At 44.7% G+C, this 14098-nt stretch overlaps 1 protein-coding gene across 4 annotated transcripts in view; it reads right to left on the reverse strand.

The window, feature by feature from the left end:
• LOC106572076 (myosin-1) overlaps window positions 1-12938 on the reverse strand; it is a 16655-nt gene extending 3717 nt beyond the window's left edge. Inside the window, exons 1-35 of one of the 4 annotated variants that reach the window (XM_014145877.3) lie at window positions 12667-12938; window positions 12370-12473; window positions 11836-11979; window positions 11447-11603; window positions 11244-11271; window positions 10834-10927; window positions 10186-10278; window positions 10016-10079; window positions 9800-9898; window positions 9543-9646; window positions 9276-9414; window positions 9038-9156; window positions 8758-8907; window positions 8455-8625; window positions 8162-8341; window positions 7893-8025; window positions 7722-7798; window positions 7007-7094; window positions 6772-6889; window positions 6324-6447; window positions 5962-6098; window positions 4549-4804; window positions 4084-4326; window positions 3686-3862; window positions 3417-3562; window positions 3110-3200; window positions 2361-2750; window positions 2086-2212; window positions 1865-1983; window positions 1535-1731; window positions 1219-1402; window positions 927-1092; window positions 642-766; window positions 369-484; window positions 62-254 (exon numbers count right to left, since the gene is read on the reverse strand). In XM_014145877.3, coding sequence (XP_014001352.3) covers window positions 62-254; window positions 369-484; window positions 642-766; window positions 927-1092; window positions 1219-1402; window positions 1535-1731; window positions 1865-1983; window positions 2086-2212; window positions 2361-2750; window positions 3110-3200; window positions 3417-3562; window positions 3686-3862; window positions 4084-4326; window positions 4549-4804; window positions 5962-6098; window positions 6324-6447; window positions 6772-6889; window positions 7007-7094; window positions 7722-7798; window positions 7893-8025; window positions 8162-8341; window positions 8455-8625; window positions 8758-8907; window positions 9038-9156; window positions 9276-9414; window positions 9543-9646; window positions 9800-9898; window positions 10016-10079; window positions 10186-10278; window positions 10834-10927; window positions 11244-11271; window positions 11447-11603; window positions 11836-11979; window positions 12370-12473; window positions 12667-12766 — 4953 coding nt within the window. In that variant the 5' untranslated portion in view covers window positions 12767-12938. Of the gene's footprint in view, window positions 1-61; window positions 255-368; window positions 485-641; window positions 767-926; window positions 1093-1218; window positions 1403-1534; window positions 1732-1864; window positions 1984-2085; window positions 2213-2360; window positions 2751-3109; window positions 3201-3416; window positions 3563-3685; window positions 3863-4083; window positions 4327-4548; window positions 4805-5961; window positions 6099-6323; window positions 6448-6771; window positions 6890-7006; window positions 7095-7721; window positions 7799-7892; window positions 8026-8161; window positions 8342-8454; window positions 8626-8757; window positions 8908-9037; window positions 9157-9275; window positions 9415-9542; window positions 9647-9799; window positions 9899-10015; window positions 10080-10185; window positions 10795-10833; window positions 10928-11243; window positions 11272-11446; window positions 11604-11835; window positions 11980-12369; window positions 12474-12666 lie in introns of those variants that run through there. The other 3 variants (XM_082962084.1, XM_082962086.1, XM_082962085.1) reach the window with 3 other exon arrangements.
• Between the last annotated feature and the right edge of the window lie 1160 nt (window positions 12939-14098).

The raw sequence follows: 14098 nt of genomic DNA on the forward strand, positions 1-14098 counted from the left end.
TGAAAAATCTATGACAATGTTGATAATTTAAAAGCATGAATTGTGTTAGTGCTCCACTGGCCTTAATCTGGCCCTGCAGGTGGTGCAGTAGTCTCTGGGACTCTGCAGCATGGCGGTTGGCATGGTTCAGCTGGACCTCCATCTCGTTCATGTCTCCCTCCATCTTCTTCTTCAGCCGTACCGCCTCGTTCCTGGACCTTGCCTCGGTCTCCAGGGTTGTCTGCAGGGACTCCAGGGAGCGCTGGTGGTTCCGGCTGCAGGGAAAGTGACAAATAGGCTGCTTAGAGAGAGGAGCCTAAAACACCATTGTGAATAATGACTAATCTGTGCTGCATACTGGAAAACTATCATGGATCATGAGTCCTTACCGGAGGCTGTCAATTTCCTCATCCTTTTCGGCTATCTTCCTGTCGACCTCAGTCTTGAACTGGTTCAGCTCCAGTTGGACATGTAGGGTCTTGCTCTCCTCATGCTCAAGGGTGCCCTGACTCGGAGCAATAGAACAGTGTCACATTTAGCGGAGTTACAGGGTCACGCCAACCTAACACCCCTGTCAGATCACTCCTCTCAGGTTTCCACTGGTCTCTCTGTACCCTTGTGGTAAGAATAGACACATTCCAACCACAGTTCTGGGTGCTCACCTCCACTTCCTCAAGAGCAGCCTTGATGTCACTCTTCTCGACATCCAGAACCTTCTTCATCCTCTCCAGCTCGTGGATGGTCTTCCCACCCTGGCTGATCTGGTCAGCTAGGTCAGCTATCTCCTCTGGGGAAACAAATAACACTATGGGTTAGATAGAAAGGCCTTTGTGTTCACTCTTGTGATGTTTATTAGCATTGTCTTAAGACAGGTGGCGTCACTCCCACAACCACGCTCGTCCCTCAAACGACAATGGTTTATTGGTATTATTTAGAGCAGTGTTTACCTTGCAGGTTCTTGTTTTCCCGTTTGAGCGTCTCCAAGTGGTCTATGGCCTCCTCGTAGGAGTTCTTCAATTTGAAGAGTTCAGTGCTCAGGCTGCGAGACTCCTTCTGAGAGCTCTCCAGCTCCGACTGGCAATCCTCATACTTCTGCCTCCACTCTGACAGCACCTGCAGCATTTTACATTGTCAGTACTCATGTTTATGACTTATTGTGCACTTGGGTTGTCATGCAAATTTGAAAATCCTTCTTTTGACGACTTACTAACTACTAACGCTTATGGGCTCACTGCTTACCTTGTCAAAGTTGCGTTGTCTCTTGTCCAGGGCAAGGGCAGCAGCATTGGAGCGCTCCAGGTCCACCATCAGGTCTTCGATCTCGGTCTGCAGACGGTGCTTGGTTTTCTCCAGAGAGGAGCATTTAGCATGAGATGTCTCCACTGCCTCTTCAGTGTTCTGCAGACGCACAGCCAGCTTCTTCCTTTTAAGGTCACAGTCAGGGGTTAACATGACAGTTTATCAGAAAAAAGAGCAATACGCCAGTATTGTTCAAAAGCTTTTTTCACGCTCATTTTATGTAGACAAACAGATCATTTGAGAGCATCAGACTTACTTTGCTTCCTCCAGCTCCTCAGTCCTCTGGATGGCATCGATCTCATACTTGGTCCTCCACTGAGCCACCTCAGCGTTGGCCTTGACTAGGGCCTGCTGCAGCTCAGACTTGGCCTCCTGCTCCTCATCATACTGCTCCCTAAGCAGGTCACAGTCATGTCTGGAGGACTGGAGGGCATGGGCCAGGGCATTCTTAGCCTGGGACAGACAAGGAAGAAATCACATCATTCATATTGTTGTTATGGGGTCTGACCGGAAAAGGCCTTTCATCTTTTTAATTTTTACATATCAGGTTGCTCACTTAATGTTTGACTTAAGTGTGACCTCTGACCTTGTTCTCCTCCTCCAGATGTTTTTTCAGTTCCTCAGTGTTCTGGCTGAAGGAGATCTTGGTGCGCTGCAGCTGACTGACCATAGCCTCCCGCTCCTCCAGCCTACGGCTGTACTCAGCTACACACAGAGAGAGACAGAGAGAGATGCATTAGGTGAGTTTCCCAAGGTCGGTTGACCTTCTGTCATGCCATGCCGTGCCGTGGCCCGTGTGACCCTTACAGCTCTCAGTGACAGCGCAGGCTCTCTGGTTGCTGATGTCAGTCAGCTGTCTCTGGAGCTCCTCTACTTTGGCCCGGGCCTCGTTCATCTGATCCTCATACAGATGACACATCTTCTCTGTGGTAGCCTGTTATCAAGCAAAACTCTGCCTTAGAATACATGACATAACACTCAGTATTTTCTAACTTCTCCTACTGTTGCAATTCAGGCCATCCCAACTAGCCTTGTGTCGGGGACACATCTCAGTGACCAGGCGAACCCTTTCTCCCCCTCACCTTGGCCTTGGAGAGACGCTCCAGGTTAGAAGCCAGGTCCTCTGCTTCTATCCTGTACTCTGCCTTCTCCTTCTCCAGCTTCTGTTTGACGCGCTGTAGCATATCAATCTGCCCACCCAGCTCTGCCACGCTGTCAGCGTGCTTCCTCCTCAGGGTGGCCGCTGTGGCCTCGTGGTGAAGCCCCGCCTCCTCCAAGTCTCTCCGCATCTTCAGGAAGTCCTGCTCGCGCTTCTTGTTCATGGCAATCTGGGCGGCCGAGGCCCCGCCTGCCTCCTCCAGCCTCTCGCTCAGTTCCTCCAGCTCCCGGGACACGTCACCACGCTGCTTTTCTGCCTTGGTCCTCCACAGCCTCTCCGCCTCCAACTCCTCCTCCACCTTCTCAATACGAGTCTGAGGGAGAGGCAGGGGAACATTTACATGAGCAATTTAGTAACATACCTTATCCTCCAATGGAGATGTCTTTATAAGTGCTAAATGTCCTTTTATCTTCTGTACTTTGTTGTTTTTGATTTCGCATACATGTACATAGATGATGTGATGCATTATAGATGACTCCAAAGGAAATACTCTACCACGTTTAACTATGACCGCATTTAGTGTTTTAAAACTGGTGGTCCACAATGTGGCTTTTAAAATCTTCTTCTTTTTTGTATTGTCAACTATTGTATCATTGTGGAGTGATGCTTTAATACATTTTTCTAACTAACTTTACAAAGGAAGAGAATATAGAGGCATATAAATAGACATACTTGCAATTCCTTTATTTTCTTTTGGAGTTGAATGACTAGGGCTTGCTCATCTTCCACCTTCGAACTGAACTGACTCAATTCAAAGTCTTTTCTGTACAGGGGGAGATAGTGAGGAGTCAGAGGAATAGACAGTACCAAAAATATTTAACATAGATAAACATTTCACTGTAAAATGCTGATAAGTGATTCATTTGCAGGCTAATTGACGGTCAGTAAGTAGTTTATTTATACTTGGTCAGTTAACAAGGATTTCACAGACCACTTATAAAGGCCTTATTAACTAACAGATTGAAGAGATGATTCTCACTTCTTGAGTTTCTCCTCCAGCTGCTGCTTGTCATTCTCCAGGTCCATGACAGACTCCATGGACAGCTTCAGATCCCCCTCCAGCTTACGCTTGATCCGCTCCAGATCCATACGCACCTTCTTCTCCTGCTCCAAGGAACCTTCCAACTTGGAGGAGGGGGGGTGGTTTACATCAGTATAAGATATCTCATATCGCTATGTGCTAAACTAAGGAGATAGTTAGGTTACTGTATGAGGTGAAGTGTGTATTTTTCATGCCCCTTTACTCACATCGTCCACTTGCTGCTCCAGCTTGACCTTGGCCTTGCTCAGCACGTTGACCTTGTCCTCCTCGACCTGCAGGTCAGTCAGGGCCTGCTGGTGGGCCTCCTGCAGAGCCTTCTTCTCCTTGGTCAGGCTCAGGATGGACTCATCCAGAACACCAGTTTCCTCCATCAGGTTCTTCACCTGAGGAAACACGTGGAACAAACAATGTGGTACAAATATAACATATCACAAGAAAAGGAAGGAAATATATCAGCAATGTGAGAAAAAATCTATGAAATAATCTATGAAATATATATATATATACACAGTACAGTAAATTGACTGCCCAGGTAAAACCAAGAGGTTTACAGGAATGCTGAATAATGTCTCTGCAAGCAGTGAGCCACCATTCCCCTGCTCACCTTGTTCTCTGTGCCATGTCTCTCCTTCTCCACCTTGGCCAGGGTGATCTCCAGGTCGTCGATATCCTTCTTCAGCTCTGCACACTCGTCCTCCAGCTTGCGTTTCTTGGCAATCAGGCTGGCATTCATCTCCTCCTCGTCCTCCAGTCTCTCCATAAGCTCTTTGATCTTGGCCTCCAGCTGCAGCTTGGCCTTGATCAGCAGGTCACAGCGGTCTTCTGCATCCGCCAGGTTGTCCTGCTCCTGAGGTCAGGGGTCACACAGAGACTTCCTGTTTAGTACGTCCCCTTAGCATCTCTTATCTTGATTTATTGCCTAATCGTCTCTGGTTGAATCTGATTAAGTCTACATTAATCTTGTCTCATCATATTGTCTTCATCTTTACTAATCCTGTCTCATTAATCCTCATCGTAATGTTATTCCGTTTGTACAGTGTGTTCTCTGATCTCATCTGTAAACACTCACTGCCTGCAGCTGCAGGGCCAGGTCGTTCTTCTCCTGGATCAGGGCCACCTGTCTCTCCTCCACCTCCTTGCGCTTGGTCTCTGACTTGTCAAACGCCTCCTTTAGCTTGGCAAACTCCTCCTTGAGGGCGGCCAGCTCCTTCTCGGCCGTGGCACTCCTCAGGAGAGGCCGGAGCTTGAAGAACAGCATCATCCATGGCCAGTTCCTCACCGCTGCAAATGCACGGATGTTCCACTGGATCACCTCTATAGCCTCTCTGTGGAGGTAGAGGGGGAAGGCATTCAGGGTTACACAGAGGTGAATGATTTGTGTGCACTAATGTGATGAAGGAAGTTGTGTTTTCTGAATGCCCTTTGACACTGAACTAAGGAAAGGGAAAATACTTCAACATATGCCTGATTTGATTAGGGATAGAGAAGTGAGAGGATAACACATTTAAAGTGTGTATTAGTAGAGCTTTTTGGAAATGGGCTGTGAAGCAGTAGACCATAAAGGTAGCTAGAATTCTTTGTCCTATGGCTTTCCACCCTTACACTTGTGTCCAATGAACTGGTCATGTTGGTGGGCTGGTGGCGTGGTCCAGAATCCTCCCTTCCTCCTGTTCTAAATTAGATCTGTGTGTGCCCTGCTTACCAAATATGGCCCAGCGAGCGCCGGTCATTGGAACATTTGCTTTACAATAGCGGGTGCTATGACACAGCGAGCATTCCCGCCGGGGAAATAAATCAATAGTGAATCCCAGGAAAAGCAAGGCAGAGACTCACTGTGGGCCAGACAAAGGTCAGGTAGAGGTCCTTTATTATCTGAAACTCCAGCCCTCTGTGAAACCGAAGACTTAATCCCTTATCACCTGACCAGTTATTCCAGCTATGTGGGGGCTCTGAACTCCAGGCTCCATGGACAAAAGGGGGCCGGGGGAGAATGCGTTATTATTAATACGAGGCTGGGCTGGAGGACATGACAGCTGCTGTTACTGATCTTTAAGGGCCATGTGTCAACCCCTCCTGTTTTTGTAAGCACCATTTGCACCCGGAGGTTATAACGGGCTATTTCCACCAGGACCACACACACACACACACACACACACACACACACACACACACACACACACACACACACACACACACACACACACACACACACACACACACACACACACACACACACACACACACACACACACACACACACACACACACACACACACACACACACACACACACACACACACACACACAATGTAAAGCAAGCAAGTGCTGACACACGCTCGCCACACTCCACGCATGCCAGGTACATACCGACAAACCTGAGGGCAAATACACACACTAACCCACACAGTCCCCATACAAAACACTACTAAATAACCTTGTCAAACAGCAGTCCCAGTGGAGCCGCCTGACCTGTGTTCCCTACCTCTTGTCCATCATATCGCGTCTCTCCATCCTCATGAGTTTGCCCCGCAGCATAGCCTGCAGCATGGTAAGGATCTCCGATAGCCTTTCATCCCTCATGTCCTCCAGCAGGCCCAGCAGCCCTGCCTTGAAAAACACCTGAGGACACCCAGACCATACTGTCAGTTATAGTGGATCTCTCTAAGTCTGCTCCAATACACATGAACATACTGTCTGTTTCTGTCAACAACCGATGAGGAGTGGCCATACTATAAGTTTCAGCCCCAACACAAGGGACACCTGGAGATGAAATCTCAAAACACAAGGGTATCTCTCAGCTGCAAACTCATCCAGGTGCACTACTGCCAGTCATACAGTATCCACCTTGGTGATTCCAAACTTGTACTGGGTGTGGTCTATGTCCAGGGAGCCCAGCAGCTTCTCCACAGCCTTCCTGCTGTCCACAAAGGAGTCCTCTGGGATCGCCATGGGGTTCAGGATACGATAGCTGCACAGGACAGAACACACAGCAGGGAAGACAAAGAAAGTCATTTATTCTGCACATTATTGCCATTTTGACAACGAGACGGCCCACACGTGTTCTTCTGCGTTCACAATGGTAGTCCAATTCGGATTTTTTTTTTCTCCCACAAATTGGTCTTTTGACCAATCACATCAGATCTTTTCACATCAGGTCTTTTTCAGAGCTGATCTGATTGGTCCAAAAAACTATTAGTTACAAAAAGATCAGAATTAGGCTGCATGTCTAAATACAGCCTTTGTGTCTCTGTATGTTAAAGTTCAACATTGTCCAGAGAGGTGCTGTGCCCACCGTTGTTTGAACTCAGCATATAGGATCCGGTTAGGGAAGCCCTTCCTGCAGATACGGATTCCCTCCAGTACTCCATTACACCGTAACTGGTGGAGGACCTGGAATGGGTCCAAGCCCCCTGGGATAAAGAGGACAGAAAGAATCAATCTTACAGCACTGAGACACCTAGCAGCAGAGATGGAGCCAACGGTGAAGTCAGGTGTATTAAAGCTTTAGATATGTTATAATCCATTACCTGGAGTCTTTGACTCATTGGGAATAATGCATCGCACAAAGTGAGGCTGGGTGCTGCGTAGGTTGCCCATCAGTTTGTTCAGATTTTCCTGCAAATGGGCAGATTAGCAGAAAGTGGATATGATTTAGAATTCAATCAGCAAGTAAAAGTGTCTTAGTTGATAAATCCCACAAATCCTTTTGATATAATCCTGTACCTCACCTAAAACAACAATGTGTTGAGGGAACACTACATTAAGGAAGTGAGGGTGCTCTTCTCCAAGGTGTGTCTTACCTCATCCTCGTTCTCAGTCAGAGGCATGAAAGAGTGGAGGTAGCACAGACTTAAAGTGATGTTCATGAGTTGAGTTACCTAAACATCACTGCAAGTCTTAACTACTTCCCTCTTAACTCAGGCACGTCACCGTTGTTAACTCAAAATGACACAACGACAAGGTTCCAGTTTAACAAAGTTTACTATACTGTATGAACACACTACAAGGTAGCCATTACACTCACGGCTAGGTCCATCCACGAACTAACTTCCTGCGCAGCCGCACTCTTGACCGAGTGATAGCCCCGTAATAACAGAAATATAGGGATACTTAAAACATGAACTTAACAACCGTGACTTCAGGAAAACAACACATTCCCTTCTTCTGATCTTGACTGAACAATACGACACTTAGACACACTCTCTTGTAATGCCCGTCTGTCTCTACCTCACTCTTACACACCTTGTGAAGCTGTGACACGGTCTGGAAGGAGCCCCCTTTCTTCCTCTTTCCTTTGGCCTCAGTCTTTGTATCAGCAGCTGGAAGATCAAACCATGGATCATGAGGACTTCATTTCCCCATTTACTGTAGTTTCACGTTCAAATATGTGAAGATATAAAGTTGAAAAGTTACCTGCATCACTACTGATGAAGTTCTCAAAGAGGCTTGCCAACAGTTTATTAGATGACTTCTGGAAGCAGCTGACTATTGTCTCATTTAAGGGGTCTTTGTTTTTGTCCAGCCATCCACTGATGTTGTATGGTACCTGGAGAGGGGTGGAGAGAGACGGAGGGTCAATGATGACATCCAATAGATTTGTTTGAAATGTAAATGTTTCAAATGAACCGTGTGTAGAAACACACCCATTCCACACACACAACAGCACAGACTGGAACACGTACCACTCCAGCATAGTGCACCAGCTCAAAGTGGGTCTCATATTTGCGTTTCTTGTCAAGCCGTGGCTTGAGGAAGTTGGGAGACTTGCCCACGTGGTTGTCATACAGCTTGGTCTTAAAGCTGACATCAGTGGCCTTTGGAAACATGCATTCTTCCTCCAGGATGGACAGTATGCCCATGGACTGCAGGAAACACACAAACAGTATAATATCACACACATATACAACCCCCCCAACATCGGAACATCCTTCAGCTCTAGCCCCTTATTTGAATGGCTGAGACAACAGACACATACCTTCTCTATGAGGTTGATACAGGCTTGTAGATCCAGGCCGAAGTCTATAAAGGTCCAGACAATACCCTCCCTCTTATACTCCTCCTGCTCCAGGATGAACATGTGGTGGTTGAAATACTGTTGCAGTTTCTCATTGGTAAAGTTGATACACAGCTGCTCAAAGCTGTTTAACTTGAACGGAGAGATGGGGAGGGGGGGAGTAGAAAAGAAGGATAGGTTTATGAGTTGAAACAGTCTGGAGAAAGACCATATCAAATCATGCAGAGTTTGGTCAGAAGCAGGCTTTATAATGTGTAGGCCTACCGCGAAGATCTCAAACCCTGCAATGTCCAGCACACCGATGAAGAACTGGCGAGGCAGTGCCGTGTAGAGGCTCTTGTTAATCCGGCCCACCATCCACTTGAACATGCGGTCGTAGGTTGATTTGGCTAGAGCTCCAACTGAATAGTTCACCTGCACAAAGGAAAGAAATAGCTGTTACCATATATCACAGACTCGGAAAACAATATTGGCAACGTGAATAATATTTGCTTTAAGTCCATAATACCTTCTGGTTCTACAGAGACAGAGAAAGAGAGCTCACCTGCTCAACAGTCTGGCCCTTGATGATGTACTCGTTCCCCACTTTGACCCGAGGGTGCAGCAGTCCTTTGACGAGGTCAGCTGAACTGATCCCCATCAGGTAGGAGGCTTTGTCAGCACCTGAAGAGCAAAGCACATACATACACACTGTGTGTATTGGGTGGTGTTTTATATTGACACTGTTAAGAGTAAATATATTCTATTCATTTTTCATTAAGTAAATGGAATTGGGGACTCACTTTCAGTGCCGTCAGCCTCTGCTTGCTCCTCTCTCTGAACCGTCTTGAACTTCATGTTGCCAAAGTGCATGATGGCCCCCACTATTTTATAGCAGCCATACTTCTCCTCAGGAGTGAAGCCCAGACTGTCCATAGCATGCTGAGGGAGGGGTCAGGGAGGGAGAGGGAGAGTTAGGAGAAAACAGACAGGATAGAGAGACACAATAGAGATGGAACTCAACATACAGAGGGAAGGAAAGAGCATTCGTAGAAAGAGGCAGAGCTTACATCTGTGGCCAACAGTTCCTCTTCATCATTCATGTTCTCAACTTTTGTCACACCCTGGGAGCAAAAGTGGTAGTCGAAGGGATTGGTGGAAATCAACAAAATGTCTGGAAGATCAAGGAGAAGACATCATGTTAAAGGCATGGGACACTTGGAGAACTCTGAACTGATAAAACTATTGGGATAGATATTTTCTCATTTAATGTATCCATTGCTAAATATGCCCTTGGCTGTGATCTTTGGTTGTAGCCTTCCAATACCTTGAAGCTCTGGTTTCTTGTGAGATAAAATCTGGTAGTAGATATGGTAGCTCCTCTCTTCAGGCTGCTGAAAGACTACTCTGGACTTCTCCAGAAGATCTACAAACGGTGACAGTGCAGAGGAGGTTTGCATTGGCCTGGAGGAAAACTGTTGGATGTGACAATTGTTGGATGTGAAAAACTAAATTCTACATGGTGTGATGTCAGACAGCTTACATATGTCAATATCAGCAGAGGCCAGTTTCCCTGTAGGACCGAAGTGGATCCTGATGAACTTGCCCTAAGTCGAGAGAGATGAGAGAGATTCATAACACAAACACACATTCTTATCCATTCTACTCTGATGTTGAGTCAATCTGTGTAGTGATAAATGATATGACACTCACAAATCGGGAGGAGTTGTCGTTCCTCAGTGTTTTGGCATTACCAAAAGCCTCCATGGCTGGGTTAGCCGCAATGATCTGGTCCTCTAAGGTACCCTGGGGAAGTAAAAGATGTTTGACTTGATGCCAATTGCTGTAAGGATGGCAACATGATTTTAAGGAAAGCACAAGGTGATTTTTCTCACTGATTGTCATGTGAAGAGATAATGTATTAGAGGGGGAGAAATGGACTTCCAAATAGGAATAATGTGTAACACGATGATGGAAGGAGGATAAAAACACATCTGGGTAAAAGTCAAAAAACAAAATGGGGTATCAACTTAGATGGTAAAATAAAAAGACAGTTGCAAAAAGTAACTGGATAAAGTAGGGCGAAAAGGATGGAATAAAAAGGGATTACAAAAAACAGGCATGTTTTGGGACAAGGAAGTCTGCATGATCAGGGAGACAAACGGCAAAGGTAACTATTTGGTTTGCAAACCAGGGAAAGCCAGGGGGGAAACTTTAGGCTACCTACAGGTAAAATACACACAACCAGTAGTTATCAAATAGTCCAAATATAACAAGCCTGTCCAAAAAAAAATAATGCAAAAATGAATGAAAGATGAAAAAGGGTGGGAATGTTCAAATCTGGGAAGCTCTCTGCCTTACTCCTTTCTTGGCTGCATCACCCAGGGCTGCTACAATGGCAAAATACTGAATTACACGTTTCGTGTTGACTGTTTTGCCAGCACCGGATTCTCCGCTGGGAGTGGTAGACAAAAATGTATTTGAAAAAAATCAACATAATTATAATGAAAAATGTATGTACCTCACTCTGACAAGAGTGACAAAAATGAACTGTTTCCATCAGCACAGTAAATACTGTAATGCAAGAGGTCCTTGGAAGGGAAGTCGAAACCTAAATAATAAGCACCAACTAAATGCTTTGGAGGATGAATTGTAACAATTGATTAGAATTAATACACATTTCTAGAAAACACATTTTTCAGTTATTTGAAAACAAATACAGGCGTGTCAATCTAGTGGCTGCGTTAGAATAGAGCAGGCCTTTGACTTACGTGATGAGCATGGATTGATTCTCACAATCTATTAAGAGAACATATTGCCCAGAGTTAGCAGAAAAATAAGTATTTTTAGCCATTGTGTAAGCACTGAACATATTTGATCTAAATGTAGAACATGGATTCTTAATTCCAACATGACACAGCTTCTATGTTTAGAGTGTGTATTGAGACCAAAGACTGTATTGGTTAAGACTTACTGCGCAACATATCATTGTAGGCGTTGTCAGCGATGGCGTAGATATGGGGCGGGGTCTCATTGCGCCTCTTGCCTTTGTAGGCAGCGATCACATCAGACGAATAGACGGGAAGATACTTATATGGGTTGATTGTCACACAGAACAACCCAGAGTAGGTCTGATGAGAGAGAAAGAAAGATGACAGACAAATTGGTTGTGTGAGAGAGATATAGACAAGGAGAGAGAGTTAAACAGAAAGGAAATTAAATAAATAAACGGTAAAAGTATCGTGAAACTCAAAAATAAATAGGCCACATATAGACTGTGAGACACAGGGAGAGTCTCACTGGTTCAGAATAGCCTCAGTTTATTCTCCCCTCTATGGTGTGATGTACAGAACCGCGACTCACATAGATCATCCACATACTGTAGCGCCTGGTGAGGTTGAAAAGCACAGAGGCTTCATTGAGGTTGGTCAGCATGGCCATGTCCTCAATCATGTCAAATTTCGGAGGGTTTGTCTGCTGAATGTCATCCTCTTTCACAACCAAAGTCTTTGAAAGAGAGGGGGGGAAAACAAGTGTAAGTCTATAGTCAATTCATACAGTAGGTAGGTGATGATATATCACTTAATTCAAGGGACTTAAAGCACTACTGTACCACATCATATTCAACTTTTGGTACTAACATTTCATATACATTCTATTAGGTCTGCAAATCTATTAAATGAACAAATATATAACAGTCTGTGCACTTCAGAACAAAGAGAAGTATATTTGGATTTAGCTACTGTATATCATGGACTTAATGAGGTCAGTTTCAACAAGTGTTGAAGAGAAGTCAGTATTATGATATCCCTTTCTGCCATATTAACTACAAGACAAGTGCTCAAATTATCCTTGTATTATTATATTGTATTCAACCGCAACAACTAGCCTACCAACCCTTCCATCTTTGGTCTCCACAGTGGCTTTGTCACCATCCAGTTCTTTGACTTCCACCTCGATGTAAGCCTCCTTCTCATCTGGGATCCAGACTCGTTTTGTACCTGAGCAAAATAATAGAAAGTTTATGGGCATTTAGAGGGGCAGAACATTTACAAAAAATGTGTACCACCAAAACTTGCAAAACTGTAGAAAATCTCATGGTCTGCTTCCATATGTTTTTTGTCCATAGATAGTAGTGTATGGCATGACAAATACAATCGTTGAACTGATGTGCATTTCTGACAGTTACCCTACCATCAAAAGCCAGGGTCCTGGCGGCCAAAGCCTCCAAATTGGTGAGACGTAGGAACGAGGCTGCATCCCCGAAATCTTTAGTTTCATTAAAGCGAGACATGGTGACAACTCCGCAGGAAAAAAACCAGCACCAACGCACCTACAATGAATAAGAGTAACAACTTAAACACATTGAAGACATGCTCAAAACTGCCGGAGCCGATTTGAATTGGAAAATGTGATTATCAATAGGCCTATTATTATAAAATGATGGTTAGTTGGTGCATCTGGTATACTAACCGTTGAACGCACTGTTAACGTTGAGCTAGTGAGCTAAAGTCTCTTTTATTGTCCTCCTCAAGGTCAGGGTTAGCGGAGCTATGTCAGACATCCCCATGTGTTCCCTTCCTCAGCAGCCTATTGGCCCGGACCGTGTGCACGGACGGTCACGAATAGCAATCTGCATTTTTATCTCTTCTCAAACCTACAGTAGGCCAGTTATTTTTAAAACGGCATTGTTTTACAGAGGATTACGTCAATGTTTGACTGCATTCTGTCAATCATAAACTGTACATAGTCATCTCAATGTGCAGAAGATGTGCACGTTTACGCTGTAAAATCAATTGGAACAGCGGTGTTCTTTTCCGTCCATGCCATGAAACATAATGTTTTCATTCTATTTGTTTGTTTTTATCAGAAACATAATACGATCTGACTATGGAACACACTTGAATCTGAATGTGCAGAAGGCCCCATCTGTGCAAAAAGTGGTTGAATCAAGGTTGTTTCCACGTCATTTCGACACCCAAAAAATTAATGTGATGACATTGAATCAACGTAGAAAAAATATTTGAAAAAAGTGATCAAAGTAAGGGAATTGACGTATTTTGTAACACCCAACCTTTCGCTAAATCCAATGACGCGCTGAAATGTGTCCGGTGGGTCAGGGAGTTCAGTGTTCCTGCCTGGTGCACAATGTAATTGGCATGAGCTTCAGTAGTTGACTGTGACTGTTGTAGCAATTAGAAAATATAGCTTGTCAAGATGTTCCATGTTAGAGATTAAGGTTTACCACTAACTCATATAGTGATTGACCTGGACTACAAGTGGCATACATATTTTTTAAATCAAATCTGTACAATAAAGACAATTTATAATGATACCATTTGGTTTTCAAATAGGAATGGACAAGGTTATATGTCAATGAAAGGGGGGATGACTGGAATGTTGGACATAGGCGTGTGAAAATAGATGGGGAAAAACTGAGCCAGTGGGAGTTTGCAGGGTGGGGATATGGTGGGTTGGAGTCAGTGGGGTAAAGTAGAATTACTTTAAAGTACTACGTAAGTCGTTTTTTTGGGTATCTGTATCTTGACTATTTATATTTGACAACTTTTACTTTTACTTCACTACCTTCCTAAAGAAAATAATGTACTTTTTACTCCATACATTT

Source organism: Salmo salar, chromosome 15 (genome assembly GCF_965601325.2).
Source record: "Salmo salar chromosome 15, fSalSal1, whole genome shotgun sequence".
Lineage (NCBI taxonomy): Eukaryota > Metazoa > Chordata > Actinopteri > Salmoniformes > Salmonidae > Salmo > Salmo salar.